At 43.4% G+C, this 21040-nt stretch overlaps 1 protein-coding gene across 1 annotated transcript in view; it reads right to left on the bottom strand.

Annotated features, from left to right (window-relative positions):
- Positions 1-1018: 1018 nt before the first annotated feature.
- The window catches only part of LOC135203156 (zinc finger protein 43-like), a 99995-nt gene continuing 79973 nt past the window's right edge, over positions 1019-21040 (bottom strand). The window contains exons 9-10 of the mRNA XM_064232833.1: positions 2779-2933; positions 1019-1853 (exon numbers count right to left, since the gene is read on the bottom strand). Of these exons, the coding sequence (XP_064088903.1) occupies positions 1060-1853; positions 2779-2933 (949 nt within the window). The 3' untranslated portion in view covers positions 1019-1059. The remainder of the gene's footprint in view (positions 1854-2778; positions 2934-21040) is intronic.

Raw genomic sequence — 21040 nt, forward strand, 5'->3', positions numbered from 1 at the left:
CTTGAGAGGATCACAGCTTATCTGTATTGGGGGCACCTGCCACATATCCAAAAATATTGTTCACTATTAAATTAGTATACATTACATTCCTTAAGTGTAACATGTGACTACAGAGCCAGGTTTCAAACAACAAGGAGCAGCTTGTATTAGCAAATTTTTTTCTTTGAACTGAAAATTACTCCTTTCTGCATATTCTCTGTACTTGTGAGATTTAAATTAAATTCAAGACAAATGGCAAGTGGAAAACAAATAAGGATGAGAAAAAGTGTTACCATTCTTCCACACAGGGAAACATGTCAAAGACTATAGAAGGCCTTGATACAGAAGCAACAGCAAAACCTTTCGTTTTAAAACTTGTTACAATGGAACAATACGGTACAATGTATCTAAATATGGCACATGAGATGACCTACTTGTCACAAATAACTGGTCTCAGCTATCAAAAATAGTAACAAATGTATATTGTTGTGACTTTAACCTTGCGGATTTCTTACTCATGGCAAGATTCAATGGATAACTGTCCATATCTATTTCCTCAACATATTTCAAGTTTTCCATAGATTTTCCCCTATTTTTGATAATATGTTGCTAATGCATTTACTTTATTTATATGATAATGTTTTTGTAGCATAAAATACATTTTCCTGTTAAGCCCTGAATGAATTTACCAATATATGTCCCATCCAAAATTTAGTATGATTACTATAGTCATTAAATTCTGAATGCAAGCACCTGCACTTTTCCATTACACCACAAACTGCATTAGCAAACTAAATAAGCTAAATAAGGTCAGTAAATAGTAGTACCAATCTAAGCAAATCTGAGTGACAACCTTGAGGCCACTACAGAGAAATACCTGACTGCTTAAATTACTCACCACTCAACTGTCCACTGATGAGTTAGGTTTTGCCCACCAGCAGATTTATAGAGCTTAATTTGCCATTCACCAGTGCACATACCTCTTACAAACAGTGATGAAAAAAAAAGATCAAATCCGCTGATCGAAGGATGGAAATAGAAGAAATTTACACATTTATTTTTCAGGACCTCAGAACCCCTCTAGCTTTCAATGATAAAAACTTCTGGGCAATCATCAGACAAATTGATCTGAAGTGTAACATTTTCTTCGGCCCCTGAATCAGACACAGTAGGAATGCTAATCAATGTTTGTGTGGGATCTTGTCCTTCAACACGAACGAATGTGTATACTGTAGTGTCTGGCCCAATGCTCAGTCCTGGCTTTGATTCCAGAACTGAACAGTTGCCAAGACTCACACAATCCTGCACGAGATTATCACCCATGACTGCAAATGCCTGAGATAACACATCAGTTTGGTGATAACTGTTAACATTAGAAGTCTGATTTGGAACTCTGTCTAAGTGAATACCATCTTGATAAACAGCTACATTCCCACTTCCTTTATTAACTGTTAGTCCTGTACTAGACTGACTGCCAGATATTTTAGATGTATTACTGCCATTCTTGCTTTCTGATAATGGTGCAACATTACCACTGTTTAATTTACTGGTGGAGACCAGTTCGCTTGCAACTGAAACAATGTTATGTCTCACATTATCTGGCATCAAGTGAGCTGGCATTGAACTGATACTGTTTAATCCTTGTCCAGCTAGTAAATGTGTCATATGTCCAATATTATTCACTATTGTGCTGTTTATCATATGAGAGACTGAACTATCTGCATTTCCGTCACTAAGGACACTGCTATTATGGAGGTCAGTATAAGATGAATTGTTCTGGCTCTCTGTTAAACTACTATCCTCTTGGTTTTCCTCTTGTGATTGAGAGCAGCATGTATGAAGCTTCAGCTTTCGCTTGCTAACAAAAACACCATCTGAAAAATAAGAAATCTTAAGGTGCAGGAACTACAAGAAACTGTATAATTCCACTGATATTAGCTATTTGCAAAACTTTTTGGGATATTTATTTTTCAAACAACTGACTTGATAGGAAACAGTACGTATAAACTACTAAGATAACTGAAAACTTATACAACCATTTTTGAAACTATTTAACATAGTAACATAAAACTTATACTCAATGTAGTAAGTGTTTTCACTTACAATTAAGCAACTGCTTAGAAAGACAAGTCTTACAAATACAGTATGTCAGGCAATTATTAGCCAAAAAAAAACATTGATTCAGGGACAGCATGTTCTACATGATTAAAGATTCCCAATGTGCCATCTTAGCATTACTTGATAATTTTCCACTTACAGCTTTCCAAAATGCATCTCATTTGTATCCTCTGTTTCCTTATGCTCTTTATCCTACTTGGAACTGTGCAGTAAAGAGATGTGAGTCTAACCAGCTTTTACCTGGTAGTATATATTGTTAATACAGTACAAGGAACTAGAATTGCATCATATCCAATTTGAAAAATGACCCATAGTTCAAACATAACAAGAAAAGACCCTGGTCAGGACCAACTATGTATCAACTACCTATAGCCATAGTACATTCAAGAGTCTAAGATATTTTTGCTTTACATTAGAGAAAGACTTTCTTCAGTATGTTTGGCTGGTATTAAGTCAGAGGTAACTCATTCTAGGATCACAAAGCCTAACATCAGCAGTTATTTTAGGTTATAAAGTTCTTTTCCCTAATGAAATATCATCTACTTAAATCTTCTTTAAAACTATTGCAAATGGTTATGATAAAAAATTGACGTAGAAAAGTTATGAACCACTTCTATTTCATTGCTACTCAATAAAAATGAAAATATGCAGAACTCACAAGTGTAATTAACAAACACTTACTACACTTGTAACACGTGAATCCCCTGTGGTTGGAATGTATGAGCATATGACAATTCAACGTCCCTTTGAGAGAGAATGACTTTCCACAGAGCTTGCATGTGTAGGGCTTTTCACCAGTATGTGTCGTCATGTGGCGCTTTAAACTCTGGCTGTGCCTGTTAGAAATAAAGGAGACAGTTTTGTTAAAAGGGTAAAAACAAAAATGTCTAAAATAAAAAAATGTAAAAAAACTACTGTACTTGGCATTTACTGAATGCATATGTGTTACCAATAGTATAAAATTATTCCATAACCTCTGACAATGTTGATTGTCTTCACTCTTCCAATATTAAACATGGTCTATATCACAAGCCAGAGTGAGAAACAGAAAGGCAAGCAAATGCACAGTTTACCTCAATGTGATACATATGAATACATATAAACATCCACACAAAACAGAATGAATATATTTAAGTAACACTGCATTGCAGTATATAAAGTATACATTACTGCATTATATAAAAATTAATAAAAAATACTGTAACTGAGAGAGAGAGAGAGAGAGAGAGAGAGAGAGAGAGAGAGAGAGAGAGAGAGAGAGTAAGGGCATAGTTTACCTTAACACAATGCATGTGTACAAATACAGGTTAGGTTTAAACACTGACTTTACACAGCAAAAATGCAATCATTTACATAACTTCAGTTACTTAAACTTACTTGAAATCTTATTAATGCACAAACTTTAAAATAATTTCTTGTTTAACCTACAATTCTGTGTATTTTGTTTTAATTTTCTATAGCATATTTTAGCTCTCATAAATTCACTTGCCACTGTCAGATTTCTCCACCTGAGGTGGAGGAGATAGAAGGATGTTTGGGGGGGGTGGGGGTGGATTCCTGACAGACAAGAAATAACTCATCAATGGAAAGGGGAAGATACGTATCTCATGGTATAAAAAAAACTAAATAAACTTTTGTACTTTTCATGGGAAGTTGAAAGTGAATATTTCCCACTCCTTTCGGGCCTCTTTTCCCTAAGACAGTCGTAAAAATATGCAAATTTTACAAAGTTATTAGTGTCCTTTCTAATATTTATTTTTATTTTATTTTTTCAATTATAATTACAGCTCAGACAATATTATAACAGATAAGAACTAAAATCAGGAACAAATTGAGTATATATATTTATTGTAAAACATTTATACAACACATCCTTGGATGAGAGGTCGTGACAACATTCCCGTTTATCACCTCAAGCAAGACTAAATCTCTCTCAGCTCTCTCTGTCTCTTATACAGCAATCTGAAGAGTTGCCAATACCAGTGATAAATGGAACTATGAAAATTTTTTCCAACAAAATTTGTTCAAATGGTATGGCGCCAAATCTTGAAAATATATGTATGCTACCCAGACTTCAGCACAATGCTATATGTGAACATAACGTATATGTATGTTACCTGTTCACAAGAGGTTAATACACACACACACACAAACATACATAAAAAGGATAGCAATACTGGATGACTGGCAATTAGGGCCTATAGTAGATCTGCTTGTCCACTTGAAAAAGTAAAAAAGCTGTCCAAGGAAAGGCAAAAAGCAAATAGTATATTTAGCATTCCTTTAAGAAAAAGTATTTACCCCTTCTTTATCTTTCTCTTTCTAGATAATCTTGACATCTTAGCATTAGAAGGAAAGAGTGCTGGTTGTCTGGTAGCTCCATTAGTTTAAACACCAGATAAAAGGAGTTTGCTGTAATATAACAGATTCTCAGTAGATAATATGGGACAGAATTACTTCCACCCAAACTGGCCAAGTACCCCTCTTCAAAATTCTAACCTCCTCTAAAGAAGCACAATTCTTCACTGTACATAGTAGCAACAGCATGACTCAAAAGAGGATGAGCCAAGAAGACCTCCAATGAGGTCTTGGAAGCACGTCACTTGCAAATGCTTAGTATTTGGGTGTTACTGGTCCTCTACATTGGTGATTCTCAACCGCTGTGCCACAGCACATTGGTGTGCCACGAGATTACTTTAAGCGTCACAGCACACCAGAAAATATGAAAAATGGGTATAGATTTAAGTTTCATGTGAATGAACAGTGTTACTTTCTACTTTTGATATGATAATAGATAGGCTGCTTTAAAGAAATAAATCTAACTTGGAAGTCTTGTGTCGGCAGAAAATGAAATCCCAGATCTCATTGGTACTCATGGCTTTTAACGGAGAGAAGTTCTCGTTTCAAAAACATCATATTTTTTTACCCAAAAGAGCAGGAAAAAATATGTGAATATCTTCATTGCTAATTTCGAATGTCTAAACTGGAGTACATAAAAGAAGTACGTATCTAGTCACTCACCAATACAGTGACTTACAAGGTAGAAACGAAAATATTCTCACTTCAGCAGATACGTTGGTTGCCCTAAAAAAGGAAATTATTTGAAAGACAGCAAGTTCAAGTCATTTTGACATGTTTCCTTCAATGCGTACTACCACTTGCATCAAAAAAAGAAAGAAAAAAAAAAAAAATTATCCCCTATTTTCCATCACTAAGCACAGGAAAGTATGTTAGGATTCGAAATCCCTTCATACATGTTCATTCTAATGTTGGACTCTGGTTGTGAGATGAAGAAGACGAAGAACTGGCCATCATTTCCAGTGACCTTCAGTACCCATTGATGCATTCTGGATGTCTATACAAGAGGAATATCCCATATTAGCTAAAAAAGCTATATCACTTCTGTTACAATTCTCTACTTCTTAAGTTCCTCCCTGGACGAAGGGTTTTCGTGCTTGGCTGCCAATCCGGTGGTCCAAAGTTCAAATCCTGCTCGGCCAAAGCGGAATCAGAGGAATTTATTTCTGGTGATAGAAATTCATTTCTCGATGTAATGTGGTTCGGATCCCACAATAAGCTGTAGGTCCCGTTGCTAGGTGACCAACTGGTTCCTAGCCACGTAAAAATATCCAATCCTTCGGGCCGGCCCTAGGAGAGCTGTTAATCAGCTCAGTGGTCTGGTAAAACTAAGATATACTTAACTTAACTCTACTTCTTATCTATGTGAACTTGGTTTCTCAACCCTAAATAACATCAAAACTAAGAAGCGAGAAAGACTACGCTCAGCTGAAGAAGAAATGAGGGTCTACTTATAGCTCGATTCAACCAAATATTGAACAAGTCGTAAAAAAGACCAGGCACAGGTTTCACACTAATAAGCTGTACAATGACAGAATAAAAAAATGGAATTTTCATTTTAAAATAAGTTTTTAAATATACTTACCTGGTAGTTACATATATATAGCTTTAACCCGCCGATTCATCGTGCGCACGGCAGAAATTCAAAATTCGCGGCTATCGCTGATAGATGATCAGGTGATCATACCTGTGCTCCCTCTATCCAGGTACCTGGAATCATTCCCATTTGTCCTCAGAAATTCCATGCCCCTGTTCTCAGAGGGGAGGAGGGAGGGACCTTTATATATACTACTACTATATGTATGTAACTACCAGGTAAGTACAGTAGTACCTCGAGATACGAAATTAATCCGTTCCGAGGCGGCCTTCGTATAATGAGTTTTTCGTATCTTGGAACACATTTTACATGTAAAATGGCTAATCCGTTACAAGCCCTCCAAAAACACCCCATTAAATTTCATAATAAAGCTAAATTGACCTATAAACAATGAAATACTACAACAATTTGGACCATTCAATACCTAAATTAAGAATAAAAATCCAAACCTGTAAATAAAGTGTATAATTAGTGTACAAGAAATATTATTACTGTAACGTAAAATGTCGAAGCTTACCTTTCGAGTGAGGCTATCTCCGAAAGTGGCGGCAGAGGAGGAGGAGGAGGACAAACGGCAGATAACGTACGTACGTACGTACACTTAACTTTACGAAAACACATAAAAAATTTAAGGAAAACTATAAAAATAAAATTTACGAAAAACATTAACAAAACTAACACTTAACTTACAAAAATCTAAAAATTACGTAAATTTTTTATTTATTTTTTTTTATTTTAACTTTTTTTTTTACTTTTACGTAGGCTTTTTTTTTTTTTTTTTTTTTTTTTTTTTTTTTTTTTTTTTTTTTTTTTTTTTTTTTTTTTTTTTACAGAATTTCAACTTCATCACCACTTTCAATGTTCTGTTTTTCATCACTTGGTTCTTCCTTTTTGCTTTCAACTTTCTGTTTTTTATCACCTGGTTCTACCTTTTTGCTTACTCCTGCTAATGCTGAAGGCCTCTTTAAAAAGGGATTTTGACGAAGGAAAAATCTATTTCTGGGTGATTGGCTCGTGTCGCCCTATGAAAGTATCCTTAATATCATTCTTTCTAGGTAAAATTAGCCTAAAATTACCAGAGAAAACAAAATTAAGAAAATGTCCAGTAAAACTGACTCGCTCACTCTTAAAAAGAAGTGTCCGTATGATATAGGGGCGATGTGGAACACTACCACGAGACAAACACCAATTAGAACTTCCCTATCAGAATCCCCCCAAGAGAGAGCTGATACCAACGGGCGATGCAGCCTCTACTACTACTACTAGAGGGACGCCACGGACAGCAGCGCCTAGCGGTCATCCTTAATTAAAACAGTAAATACATCTTGTCCTGCAAGGGGGGGAAAACAAAACAAACCATAAAAAAAAGGGGGGGTTTCATAGGGCGACACGAGCCAATCACCCAGAAATAGATTTTTCGCCTTCGTCAAAACACCCTTTTCCTGGGTCTCAGACTCGTGTCGGCCTATGAAAGAGTACCAGAGAAAACAGCCAAGATGGAAAAGGAAACAGGAATGAAAAACAGTTTAAAATGATGGATATAATATAAGTAAATCAAATACAGCATACAAATTAAGCACTTAAACTAACTTATTATAACAGTAAAATAATAGAATGTTTAGTAAACTTAAAGTACTTAAATGGTAAATAAATAAAATTACAGAGATGCATGTAAAATAAGGCAAATTTGGGATTTACTTAATTAGAATACATAATTACAAAATATATACATACATGTGTCCTACCCTAGCATAAAAATAAGGGTAGGTACACTGAAATCCATCATTAATACAATTATTTCCAAATATATACAAACACATTGTGACTGAAGTTCATCACAAACACAAAATGGTGAATATACAAACATATTGTGTCCTACCCTAGCATAAAAATAAGGGTAGGTACACTGAAGTACATATCAGTACAAAAGTGGTTGTCCCTAGCAAAAAAATAAGGGACAATCCACTATATGATACAACGGCTAAGGCTATGATGTTGAGTAGCCTGACGATAGGTTGAGGCATGTTGTTGAAGTAGGTAGAAAGGAGACCTGGATCAATACTACAACTACTAACAGTATCAGGGGAAACTATGTTTCCCGCTGCTACTGCTGAAAACTTTAAAGATTCCAAGGACTTTAAATAATGCCGTTTAAAGACTGTCGGGGATTTCCCATCCAGTATACTTCTAAGATCCTCAAAGTTCATATGTGGAAAATAATAATTGAAGGTGGCTACTCCCCTGATTATCATGTGCTTTTGGGAATGACTCAGGGTTGGCTTGTTTAATGAAGTAAAGGATTTGCTGTCTAATGCCTTTAACTGATAAAGTACCACCTTTTTCTCTCATAAAGAGAGCACCTGAGGATCTAGAAGAAGTACGAGAAAGAAAGGCTCTAAGAGTTGATACTGGGCAGAGAGAAGGATCCTGTGGAAGTGGGATAACCTTCCAAGGAGCCCACCTTGCAAGAGGATCTTCATTTTTGGCTAAAAAGCTACGATCCGGAGCAAGTAGAACTTCTCCTGATGGGAGGAATTCCACATGACCCGCATCCCTGGATAGAGCCGACAGTTCTGAAATTCTAGCTCCTGAGGCTAGGTGGAATTAAGAATAATGTCTTCTCAGGAGCATAATGAACGTACAAGATGAGTTGTCAGTATCTGAAAGCTAGTTTGAGGACAGCATTTAAGAAACCATGAAACTGTAGTAGGCCTCTGAGAATGGTCTAAGTCTAGCACAGCTTTAGGGATAGATGTGAAATAAGATTCAGTCAAATCTATCGAAAACCTACTTGAAAGATTTTCTTTCAAAGCCGATTTGTGAGTGGTAATCGTGCTAGCTGCTAAACCTTTTTCAAACAAGGATCTGAAAAAGGATATAGCCAAATTAACTGTCATGGTTGTGGTGTCGATTCTCTCAAGAAAGATGCTAATTTTTTAACAGCTGAGTCATATTGTCTAATGGTGACTCTCTCTTATCTGATTATAGGAAGAGAATGTTCTGTGGATCAATGTCAGCATCTTTATTAGCCGCAAACTCATGAAGTCCATAAAGTTAGGGTCTGGAGAGTTCTTGAGGAAGCGAACACAGTCCTCATTTGTACTGATTGTGACAGTTTGGGATTGGGGATCCGTTGAGGTCGGAGACCCAATTCCAAAAGAAGAGGATACCAGTTGCTCTTGGCCAATCCGGTGCAATCAGAGCTACTATCCCTTTGAAAGACCTTAGTTTGTCTAGGACTTTCAAGAGAAGATTCACTGGAGGAAAAATATAAAACTCCTCCACTGATTCCAATCTAACGACAGGGCGTCCGTGGCATAAGCCAGAGGGTCCAGGTTGGGGGCCACATAGCAAGGGAGCTTGTGGTTCGCTTGTGAGGCGAAGAGATCCACTTGGAGACCTGGGACTCTCCGGCTTACCCACTGGAATGACCCGGACGTCCAGAGGCCACTCTGATTCCAGAGGAACTGACCGGGGACAGGGCGTCTGCTATCACATTTTCTACTCCTGCCAGGTGAGTGGCAGACAGAAGCCATTTGTGTTTGTTTGCTAATGCAAAGATGGCTATCATGACATGGTTCACATGCTTGGATTTGGACCCTCCTCTGTTGATGCAATGAACTACCACTGCACTGTCCAAAACTAGCCTTAGATGAGACTTCTTCGGGGGAAGCAGTCTCTTCAGAGTAAGAAATACTGCCATTGCTTCCAAACGTTTATGTGGAGCTGGCAAAATTGAACTGACCAAGTCCCCTGAACCTGTTTGAACTGAGAGTATCCCCCCCACACCCGGACAGGGAAGCATCCGTGTGAATGGTTAACACTGGGAGGGGGGATATTTGAAGGGGTACCTTCTTGGCTAAGTTCTTTACTTTTGACCAAGGCCGTAGTTGGTTGCGGAGGATCGTGGAATTACTGACAACTTGTCTCGATATTTGGAGTTTGCTCTTGACCGCCAAATTCGATTTATATCTTTCAGCCTTGCTTTCAGAAGGATATCTGTTACCGAAGCAAACTGAAGAGACCCTAGGATTCTCTCCTGGTTTCTTCTTGATGTCTGTTTGCATTTGAGGAATTGCCTGACAGATTTTTGCTATTTCCTTCCGTTTAGGTTTGGCCACTGAATTGATAGATTGTGGGAAGACAAATCCCTTGGATTCCTAGCCACTGAAAATGAGATTTCCGGAGTAAGTCTGGATTTCGTTTTGTTTATCTGGAACCCCAGATGTTCCAGAAAGTGAATCTACCTTTTTGGTAGCTTCGAGACATTCCTCGACTGTTGGTGCCCAGATCAACCAATCGTCGAGGTATGCCGCTACCATGATTCCCTGATCTCTCAATTGTTGTACAACCACTTCTGCTATCTTTGTGAATACCCTGGGGGCTACATTCAGACCGAAGGGCATCACTTTGAATGAGAATGTCTGATTTCCTAGCCTGAATCCATAGAATGGCGGAAGTGCCTGGCTATAGGGATATGATAGTATGCGTCTGTAAGATCGATGGAGCATGTGACGGCTCCACGCGGAAGTAGGGTCCTTAACTTGCGAGAGGGTAAGCATCTTGAACTTGTCGCAGCGAATGAAAGAGTTTAGCTTTGACAAGGTCTAAGATTACCCTTCTTTTGTTGAGCCTTTCTTTGCACGCTGAATAAGCGCCCTTGAAATTTTAGATGTTTGACTCTCGCAATAGCTCCTTTCTGAAGGAGTTCTTCCGCGTAATCTATCAATTCCTTTGACGGTACCTGATGAAATGATTTGATTGGAGGGGGGATCTTTGATCCAACTCCAGCCTAATCCTTTGGACACTATGCTCTGTGCCCAATTGCTGAAACCCCCACCTGTGGCGGAAGAGGAACAGCCTCCCTCCTACCTGGGGAGCCTCATGCTGATGGGCGGGTTGGCCACCACGCCCTCCTCTGAACTGCCTACTCCTCGTGCCCCTTCCTGCGCCACGCTGACGAAAGTAACCTCTCGCTCTACCCCTCGGTTGAGAGTAGCCTTGAGCCTCATAAGCAGGGTTTTACAGGCCGGCGAGATAGCGTAGGAAGTAGATGGTTGAGATTGCTGGGGCACCAGGAGGAAAGGTTGGGTCTGTTTAGATGTGGAAGGTTGTCCCTGTTGGGTAACTGGGACTGCCTGCACAAATGCGCTGAATGTTGATGAAAGTTTTTTATAAGGCTGGAAACCTACGTACCAGCATTCTTTGGTTTCTTGCCAGCAGTGGGAACGGATTCCTGTTTCCTCTTAGAGGACCCCACCTAGCTCTAAGGCTCTGGTTGAGTCTAGCAGCTTCGTGGTGGACCTCGTTCACTGCGGACTCTGGGAAGAGATCCGCTCCCCACATGCTCGCAGCCAAGAGTCTATTAGGCTCATGCCTGATTGTGCACTCTTGAAGGACATGCTTCCGGCAGTTTCCCCATCCCTGGCTTGGAAGAAGTCAAAAGCGTCTGACAGAACCGTCTGAACTGAGATTTCGCCAGAATCTTGAACAGCGGTTCCGTAGCGTAGGAAAGAGCAGCCATTTCCGTAACGATGAGAGAGTTGAGGGACCTGCCAAACTAGTTCGCGCATCGAACTCTGCCTGGATTAGGGAATGGGAACCGGCAGCCTAGGTAATTTCTCACCGAACTGGGTCCATGCGCAGTCCGGCTTGAGTTTACCCAGCGTGAATGTAGCTGGCAGGTTTTCCCACAACTCTCCGAAGGCGGGGAAGAGTGGAGAAGTAGACTCCGACTCCCTCAACTGTGGAATGGGCTCATCCTTGAGGACTGCCTGAAGAGCCTTCTCCACCAATTTCGTGGCGAACGGAAGAGAGACCTCCTCTTCCGTCGCGAAAATAGTGAAGGGACTCTTGTAGGCCTGGAGTTTAGTGTTAGTACAAAACTCCCAGTCTCAAGGCAGTGAACCCATTCTCGCTGGGCTGATCTCTACTGTAGAGAACTGACTCCTTCGAGATCTTGTCCTCTCTCGAGAGCGTTGGCGTCAGCCTAGCATACACCCGATGAAAGGCTGCGTCAGACCCGGAGGGTAGAACTCGAAGTCCTCAATCCTTCGAGTACCAAACTCCGGGATCGAAATCATCCCGTCCTTAAAAGGAGCGTAGGCCGCTACTCTCCATGGATTCTCCATAGAGAAAGCTGGCAAGGGAGTCGTAAGGCGGAAGTTGGAGAATCCCCGTGCTAGATGCAGGGGAGACTGGGGGAGGAGCCTGAGTTTAGCCCAGCCATCGGTCCCCATTCTTCTCTCCATTCTATTAGAGAGGTCCTGGATAGACTGTCCAGTTTGAGACAGACTGTTCGATAATTGCGCGAACATCTGCTCAAAACGTGTTCCCAATGCTGAAATTTGGGAACCTACCAGCACCCCTACCTGTTCCATCACCCCTGGTGAGACAGAAGAGGGAACGCAGGTGCTGGTGCTTGCCACCCCTGACCCGGCATAGCCGGAGAGGAGGCAGCGGAGGCGGGAGAAGGCAGTGACTCGGTGGTAGCGCGAGCCTTCTCCTTCCGAAGCCTTGCTTCTGGAGCTCTTCGACTGGGAAGAGCTCGGCTTAGCCTTCACCGCATCGGCATATGAAGTCGACGACTTCCTGGCCGAAGAAGACGAAGACGACTTCCTAGAAGTCGACTTAGACAAGGTCTTCGGTTCTCTCTTTCCCTTCTCCTTAGGAGGTACAGAGAGAGCGGGAGGGCGGCTAGGGATCTCGGATCCCGCAAAGCCTTGGAAAGAGGCGGAAGAAGAAGGGGACCAGGAGCCAAAGATCCAGGAGCGCCCAAGGAAAGACCATTGGGCGCCCGACAAACCTACCTCAACCAACAAATCCTCGTAAACTACCGCATTGGCTCAAGGTTCAGGTCCAGGGCAGCGACGTCCGAACGACTCCTGGGAGGCTACGACCCCAAACGATTGCTGGAGGTCTTGCTGGATGGAGGCTATCAATGGGGCGGCGGACAAGGGATCGACGTAGCCCGTCGACTTGCCCGCGGGGAAGATCTGGATGGCCAGCTTCCTATCTAAAATGTAGGGCTGGCCCTTGGCGGCGTTTTTCCAAAGCCGCCCACCACGCTTTCAGGGTGGCGAGGGCGACTTCCCTCACACCGCTAGCCTGAAAGAAAGGTGAGATTAGCTACCAATTGTGGACAGGGTTAACAAACTTACGACTAGAATTTGTTAGTAAAATCATAAAGTAAGCCTATAATGGACATACCCCCATCTCCAGCTGACCGACCAGGTCGTAGCATATAGCGCAAGGCTCGGGGTGCCAGACGATCGTCTCATTGTACGACGTGGCACACGGGGCGTGAGACATGCACCGTCATGTCCACAGGGTCGTAGAGCGTCGCATTACAGGCTGGGACCTGGCAGTTGGTAGCCTGTAAGTGAAAAAGTACATGAGTACAGAGTAAACACTTACAGCCTAACATATGCTCCGCTGGTGCCGGAGCGATAAAGTTAGATAAAACCAGAGCCCCGCTAAAATACGTGTGGTAACCAGGTTGGAAGATAGGCTATGGCTCCGCCAATGGCGGAGGCACAAGAATCAACCAACTAGGAGTGGTGGTAATGGAAACCACGACGGACAATGGCTGGGGATGGTTGATAAAAATAAAAATATATAATAACACACAATTCATTGTAAAATATCTTATAATTAGGGTATATATCCTTAAAATAACAAAATTAAAACAACTTCTCTCGCCCGTCTACTAGAAGAGTGCGGTAAGGTAGGGTAAAGCTCCCTTCCGGTAGCGGGGGAGAAGATATAAGGATATAGTAGCAACGCAACCGACCACTCATACGCCCAGCCCTGCCCGCTAGCGGAGCCAATATCCTATAACCAAAGGGGCCCCGGCTGCGACGGAAGGCTCCTTACGTATCTGGATGGGAGGTGGGCTGAGCAATTGGGAGGGGGGGAGGGGGGGAGGAAGGTCCCGGCGAAACACGGCGGGATCGAGAGGGGGGAAAAGGGGGGAGGGATGGCCTACTCCTCCCCGCCTCACCAACTACCCGCATGGAGACCCGGTACCTCATAGTGGTCGCCCTATACCCCCTGCTGGGGGGACCCCCGGTCACCTCCGAGAGTGTGAGAGAAGGCGATGAGGTTGTTATAACAACCAAGGGGTCCCCCAGCCCCTCCCTACATCAGAGAGGGAGGGAAGGGGCAGGGTAAGTGCTATAGGACACGTGACCGCAAGTGGCCTAGGCCGCGAGCAACACAACCGTGGAGGGCCACGTGAACCAAGCTGTACCAATATGTGGAACAAGCACCTAGGCTAGCCTACCAAACCCTAAATAATAAAAATACATCGAAAGGTGGAAGAGACACTTTTAGTAAAAGAGAAAGAAGCCCAGGAGGAGGCAGACTGTTCCGAGAAACAGGGGGCCTACTCGGAGCCAGCGATAGCCGATTGTAGAGCAAGAGCCGGGATGCATGGGCCGAAAAGTAACAATAATAGCCCTAAATACCAAGCTAAGAGAATGGTAGGAGGGCTGAACTAGCTAAAACTCGATGTAAACAATGAATGTGATAAAGTAAGCCCATAAGCATAAGAAGTCCAGTATGGGAGGACCGGGAATTCTTACGAGGCGGCATGGCCGCCACGAGACAACCGGGGAACCGTATATGACCTATAAAAAGGAAAATACTGGTACCCGGAAGACAAAAATACGGTAAAATGTTACTTATGAGTTACTTAACTTAGCCGTGGCAATTGCAGAGCGTTCCATGATGAAGGTGCGGATAAATCGCAAGAAAAGCACAAGCACAAGAAAATGGCGACTTGTCACTGGCGCTAAAAAATAAGGATGACCGCTAGGGGCGCTGCTGTCCGTGGCGTCCTCTAGTAGTAGTAGTAGAGGCTGCATCGCCCGTTGGTATCAGCTTCTCTCTTGGGGGGATTCTGATAGGGAAGTTCTAATTGGTGTTTGTCTCGTGGTAGTGTTCCACACTCGCCCCTATATCATACCGACACTTCTTTTTAAGAGTGAGCGAGTCAGTTTTACTGACATTTTCTTAATTTTGTTTTTCTCTGGTAATTTTAGGCTAATTTTACCTAGAAAGAATGATATTAAGGATACTTTCATAGGCCGACACGAGCTGAGCCCAGAAAAATAACTATCCAAGGAAGATTGCTTCTGCCTGCTTTTTTCAATGTTCCTGAAACGACTCAGGCAAACGTCATCGAACTGCGCAAGCATACGACCTGTGTGAGCCTTTTCGGGGTGTCTTTTTTCTATGAACGATTGCACTTTATGAAAAGCGGCTAAGACCTCCTTAATTTCTGCCGTTGTCATAGGCTCCTCCTCTTAATCGCCGCTGCTGGAGAACTCCTCTTGAACGACCTTTATGTTGCATGGCCTCTAACTCCTTCCGGTCATCCGTCGTAAGCTCCTCTTGGTGCTCCTCGAGAAGGTCGTTGATGTCGTCCTCGTCGACGACCAGCCCCATGGACTTGCCGAGTGCAACGATCTCGTCAAGATCTGGTTGCGAAACAGTTTCGGGATCGTCAACTGTTTCGGACTCAGCAGCACCAGCTTCGTCCACGTCGAATCCCTCGAAGTCTCGGTCGGATACGGCATCAGGCCAGAGTTTCCTCCACGAGGAATTCAAGGTTCACCTCGAAACCTCCTGCCATGCTTGGTCGATGAGTCGGATGCATATGACGATGTCAAAATGCTCCTTCCAAAATTCACACAAGGTGAGGTTTGTGGTATCGGTGATGTCGAAACATCTTTTGAAAAGATGTTTCGTGTACAGCTTCTTAAAGTTCGCTATCACTTGTTGGTCCATGGGCTGGAGGAGAGGGGTAGTGTTGGGCGGAAGAAAAAGAATCTTAACGAAGGAATACTCCGCTAGGATATCTTCCTCGAGGCCAGGAGGGTGGGGAGGGGCATTGTCCAACACCAGCAGACATTTCAGGGGGAGGCGCTTCTCTTGCAAAAAACGTTTCACAGTCGGGCCGAAACACAGATTTACCCACTCGGTGAACAAAAGCCTTGTTACCCAGGCTTTTGCATTAGCCCTCCACATCACTGGAAGCTTCTCCTTCAACACTTTGTGGGCCTTGAAGGCTCGAGGAGTCTCGGAGTGATACACCAGTAGGGCTTCACCTTGCAATCCCCACTGGCGTTCGAACAAAGTGCGAGCGTAAGCCTGTCTTTCATAGGCTTATGCCCGGGTAGCTTCTTCTCTTCCTCCGTGATGTACGTCCGACGAGGCATTTTTTTCCAAAAAAGGCCAGTCTCATCACAGTTGAAAACCTGCTGAGAGCTGTAGCCTTCCTTGATCATCATCTCGTCGAAAGTCTTCTTAAATGCTTCGGCCGCTTTCGTGTCCGAGCTGGCAGCCTCCCCATGACACACCACCGAATGGATGCCAGTCCGTTTACGGAATTTCTCGAACCAGCCATGCGAAGCCTTGAACTCTGGGTTTGCGTTGAAGTCCCTTCCCCTCCGTCGTCTTCCACACCCTGCGCAATCAAATCGCCGAAAATAGCACTGGCCTTGTGAGCGATTGCCGTTCTCCGTTACTGTATCGCCAGCGATTTCTTTGTCTTTTATCCAGACAAGGAGCAGCCGTTCCATCTCGTCGTGCACATGGCTCCTCTTGCTGGACAAAATAGTGATGCCCTTCGATGGTGTAGTTGCTTTGATGGCATCCTTCTGTTTAAGGATGGTGCCTATTGTCGACGGATTACGCCCGTATTCCTTTGCGATCACACTCAATCGCATACCAGCTTCGTACTTCTTTATGATCTCCATCTTTGTCTCCAGAGACAGCATGCCAGTCCGTTTACGGAATTTCTCGAACCAGCCATGCGAAGCCTTGAACTCTGGGGTTTGCGTTGAAGTCCCTTCCCCTCCGTCGTCTTCCACCTGCGCAATCAAATCGCCGAAAATAGCACTGGCCTTGTGAGCGATTGCCGTCTCCGTTACTGTATCGCCAGCGATTTCTTTGTCTTTTATCCAGACAAGGAGCAGCCGTTCCATCTCGTTGTGCACATGGCTCCTCTTGCTGGACAAAATAGTGATGCCCTTCGATGGTGTAGTTGCTTTGATGGCATCCTTCTGTTTAAGGATGGTGCCTATTGTCGACGGATTACGCCCGTATTCCTTTGCGATCACACTCAATCGCATACCAGCTTCGTACTTCTTTATGATCTCCATCTTTGTCTCCAGAGACAGCATGCTCTTCTTTCCGTGAATTTCAACTTTCTTGGGACCCATGACTACGTTAATTTACGTAAAGTTACACAAATACGTAATAATACAGTCTTCGCACAACACGATAATATGTTTACTGCAACGAAATCATACGAATTTACGTTACTAAACGAAATCGTTGGAGCAACGAATGCCGAATGCGTACGGTAAAGTTTTTTTGTTTCGGGTGCAAAGTGGCCGAGCTGAAAGCACGCCACCACGTAGTACGTATGTATAGAAGATGCATGATGGGAGGGATGCTGTCCAATCAGAGAGAAGGATCTAGGCTTTGGCTAGCATCAGGAACCAATGGGAGAGCAGGAGGATGGTGGAGAGTCTACGATAACTAAGATGGCGGCGTGCGGCGCGAGTTTCAAAATTGTTATGGGGCGAATCTCGGACTTTCAGAAACCTTTCGTATCTTGAAAACTTTTCGTATGTAGAGCAGTAAAATTTTTCGTCTTTGCTTTCGTAACTTGGATTTTTCGTAAGTTGAGCCTTTTGTATCTCGAGGTACTACTGTATATTTAAAAACTTATTTTAAAATGAAAATACCATTTTTAAATATCTAACTTCCCTGGTAGTTACATATATATAGCTGATTGACACCTTTGGTGGTGGGTTAGAGAACCTAAACACCGTTGGGAATTCGTAAAATTATTAATCGCTACAATTTAGCTGAAAATAATAATCTGGTTCTTACCTGATAAGGAAGCTGGCTTCAAAGTTTTCCTGCCTCATTAGCCTGCATTCCTTGAGAGACCCAGCGATCCACCCAGGGGGCTGTAGAAAGTCTCTGTGGGGCTGTCACACGGTCCTACACCTTAACATGACTAGACCACCACCCTTGCTATCCCGGCAAAGCCATGGACAATGAGCTGACCACCTGACCAACTAACACACTAAAAACACACACCATAAAAACCTAACTAAGACTTGCATCCCAGACTGTGGAAGGTTACGACAACCTTCACAGACAACCTATGATACCAAGTTCAAGAAAAGCAAGGGTATAAAAAAAAGGTTATGGGTTAGAGGCAGTAGCACCTTCTCCAACTACGGCGCCGGAGGCAACGTACGGACCCAGGGAGCAACAATCTTCATATTGGGTCTGTGCCTCTTTGAGGTAGCAATCTGCGAAGATCGACTTGCTTCTCCAAAAAGTCGCTTCTAAAATAGCCTACATCGACTTGTTGTGTCGATACGCCATCGAAGTCGCCACAGCTCTTACTTCGTGCGCCTTGACTTTGAGGATTGGAAAGCTTTTCTCCTCACAGTTCTGGTGAGCTTCCCTTATCAAGTCTTTGATAAAGAACGCCAGTGTGTTCTTCGACAAAGGCAGTGAAGGCTTCTTTACCGAACACCAGAGATTATCCGTCTGTCCTCTTAAGTGTTTGGTTTTCTGTATATAAAACTTAAGAGCTCTCACTGGACAAAGTCCTCTCTCCTTTTCCTGTCCAACTAAATGAGACAACCCTGGGATGGTAAAGGATCTAGGCCATGGATGAGAAGGATTCTCATTTTTGGCGAGAAAACCTAGTTGTAGCGAGCAGACTGCATTCTCCCCACTGAAGCATACATTCTTGCTAAAGGCTTGCAGTTCTCCTATTCTCTTGGCTGTTGCCAACGCAACCAGGAATAGAGTCTTCTTGGTGAGGTCCTTCCATGAAGCCTTGTCGAGGGGTTCGAACCTACTCGAAGTTAAAAAAGACAGGACAACATCCAAATTCCAAGAGGGGGTTGGATTGTCCTTCCTTTTAGCCGTCTCGAAAGACCTTATGAGGTCCGAGAGATCCTTGTTTCCTGATACGTCAATGTTCCTATGACGGAAAACTGATGTCAGCATACTGCGGTATCCTTTGATGGTAGAAACCGCTAGTTTCTGTTGGTTTCTTAGAAATAACAAAAAGTCTGCTATTTGAATTATAGAGGTATTGGAAGAGGAAATATTTCTAATCATGCACCATTCTCTAAAGACATCCCACTTAGATTGATACAATTTGACGTGGACGTCCTCCTCGCTCTTGGCTTTGCGATTGCTCTCTCACGCCTCCCTACGAAAAAAAATCAAAAGCCCTTTGCTCTTACCAGTTTTTTTATAGTAAAAAGGCAGTTAGATTGAGAGCGAGGAGATTTTGATGGTATCTCTCTAAGTGTGGCTGTTTGAGTAGATCGCTCCAACAGGGCAACGATCTGGGGGTGTCTACCAGCCATTCCATCACCTCCGTGATCCAGGGTCTCGTGGGCCAAAACGGAGCTATCAGTATCATCCGGGCGTTGATCGATTCCCTGAACTTTTTCAGGACTCTGTCTAGGATCTTGAATGGGGGGAAGGGGTACGCGTTTAGTCTTTCCCAATCCATGAGAAAAGCGTCCACTGCCACTGCTTCCTGGTCTGGAATTGGCGAGCAATAAACAGGTAGCCTCTTTGTCTTCTGCGTCGCAAAGAGGAGAAGTCGGTTCTCCCCACAGTTCCCAAAGCCTGCTGCATACCTCGTGATGCAGGGTCCACTCCGTCGTGAGAACCTGTCTTTCTCTGCTGAGGAGATCCGCCCTGACGTTCTTCTCTCCTTCTATGAAGCGAGTTAGTAGCGTAATGTTCCTCTCTTTCGCCCACAATAAGAGATCCTTTGCTGTCTCGTAAAGGGAGTCCGAACAAGTGCCCCCCTGTTTCTTTATGTAGGCCAACGCCGTGGTGTTGTCCGCGTTGACCTGAACTACTTTGTTCTTGACTTCCTCCTGGAAGTGCAAAAGGGCTAGATGAATGGCCGCCAGCTCCTTCACATTGATATGCCATTCTTTTTTATGATCTTGCCATAGACCCGAGATCTCGTCCTTCCCCAGTGTTGCACCCAATCCCACGTCCGATGCGTCTGAATACAACACTAGGTCGGGGTTCTTCTGTTGAAGTTCGAGGCCCTCTTGAAGTTTTTTGGGATCGTCCCACCAACTCAAATGATCCTTGATTCCCCGAGGAATCGGAATCCATGTCTCGAGGTCTTGGTCTCTCGTCCAGTAACTTGCTAGATGATACTGAAGTGGACGAAGATGCAGTCTTCCCAGGGAGACGAATTGCTCGATCGAGGAAAGGGTCTCCAGCAGACTCATCCATTCCCTCGCCGAGCAGGTCCATCTCCCTAGGAAGAGCTTCACCTTTCTTAAACACTCTAGAATGCGATTCGGAGCTGGAAAAGCCCGAAAAACCACTGACTGAATCCTCATCCCCAGGTAGATGATGTCTTGTGAAGGAGTCAGTTGTGATTTGTCTAGGTTTACTAACAGCCTCAACTGTTGTGTTAACATATAGTTACTTGTAGGTCCTCCAGACACTTTACTTGCGACTTGGCTCTGATAATCCAGTCGTCCAGGTACATCAAAATCCGTAACCCTTCCAGATGTAACCAACGGGATACGTTCGACACTACTCGAGTGAAAATGTAAGGAGCCTTGTTTAGTCCAAAACAAAGTGCTCTGAACTGATACGTTTTTGACCGATGAACAAATCTCAGGTATTTCCTGTAATCTGGGTGGATTGGGACGTGGAAATAAGCGTCCTGCAGGTCTATCGACACCATCCAGTCTCCCTGTCTGGTGCCTGCTAGGACTGACGCTGCTGTTTCCATAGCAAACTTGACTTTGCTTACGAATTTGTTCAGAGGACTTACGTCCAGCACGGGTCTCCAACCCCCCGAGTTCTTTGGTACCAGAAATAGCCTGTTGTAAAATCCCTCCGAAGAGGTGTTCTCTACTATTTCTATCGCCGCTTTTGACAGCATCTGATCGA

This window comes from Macrobrachium nipponense, chromosome 33 (assembly GCF_015104395.2).
Source record: "Macrobrachium nipponense isolate FS-2020 chromosome 33, ASM1510439v2, whole genome shotgun sequence".
Classification (NCBI taxonomy): domain Eukaryota; kingdom Metazoa; phylum Arthropoda; class Malacostraca; order Decapoda; family Palaemonidae; genus Macrobrachium; species Macrobrachium nipponense.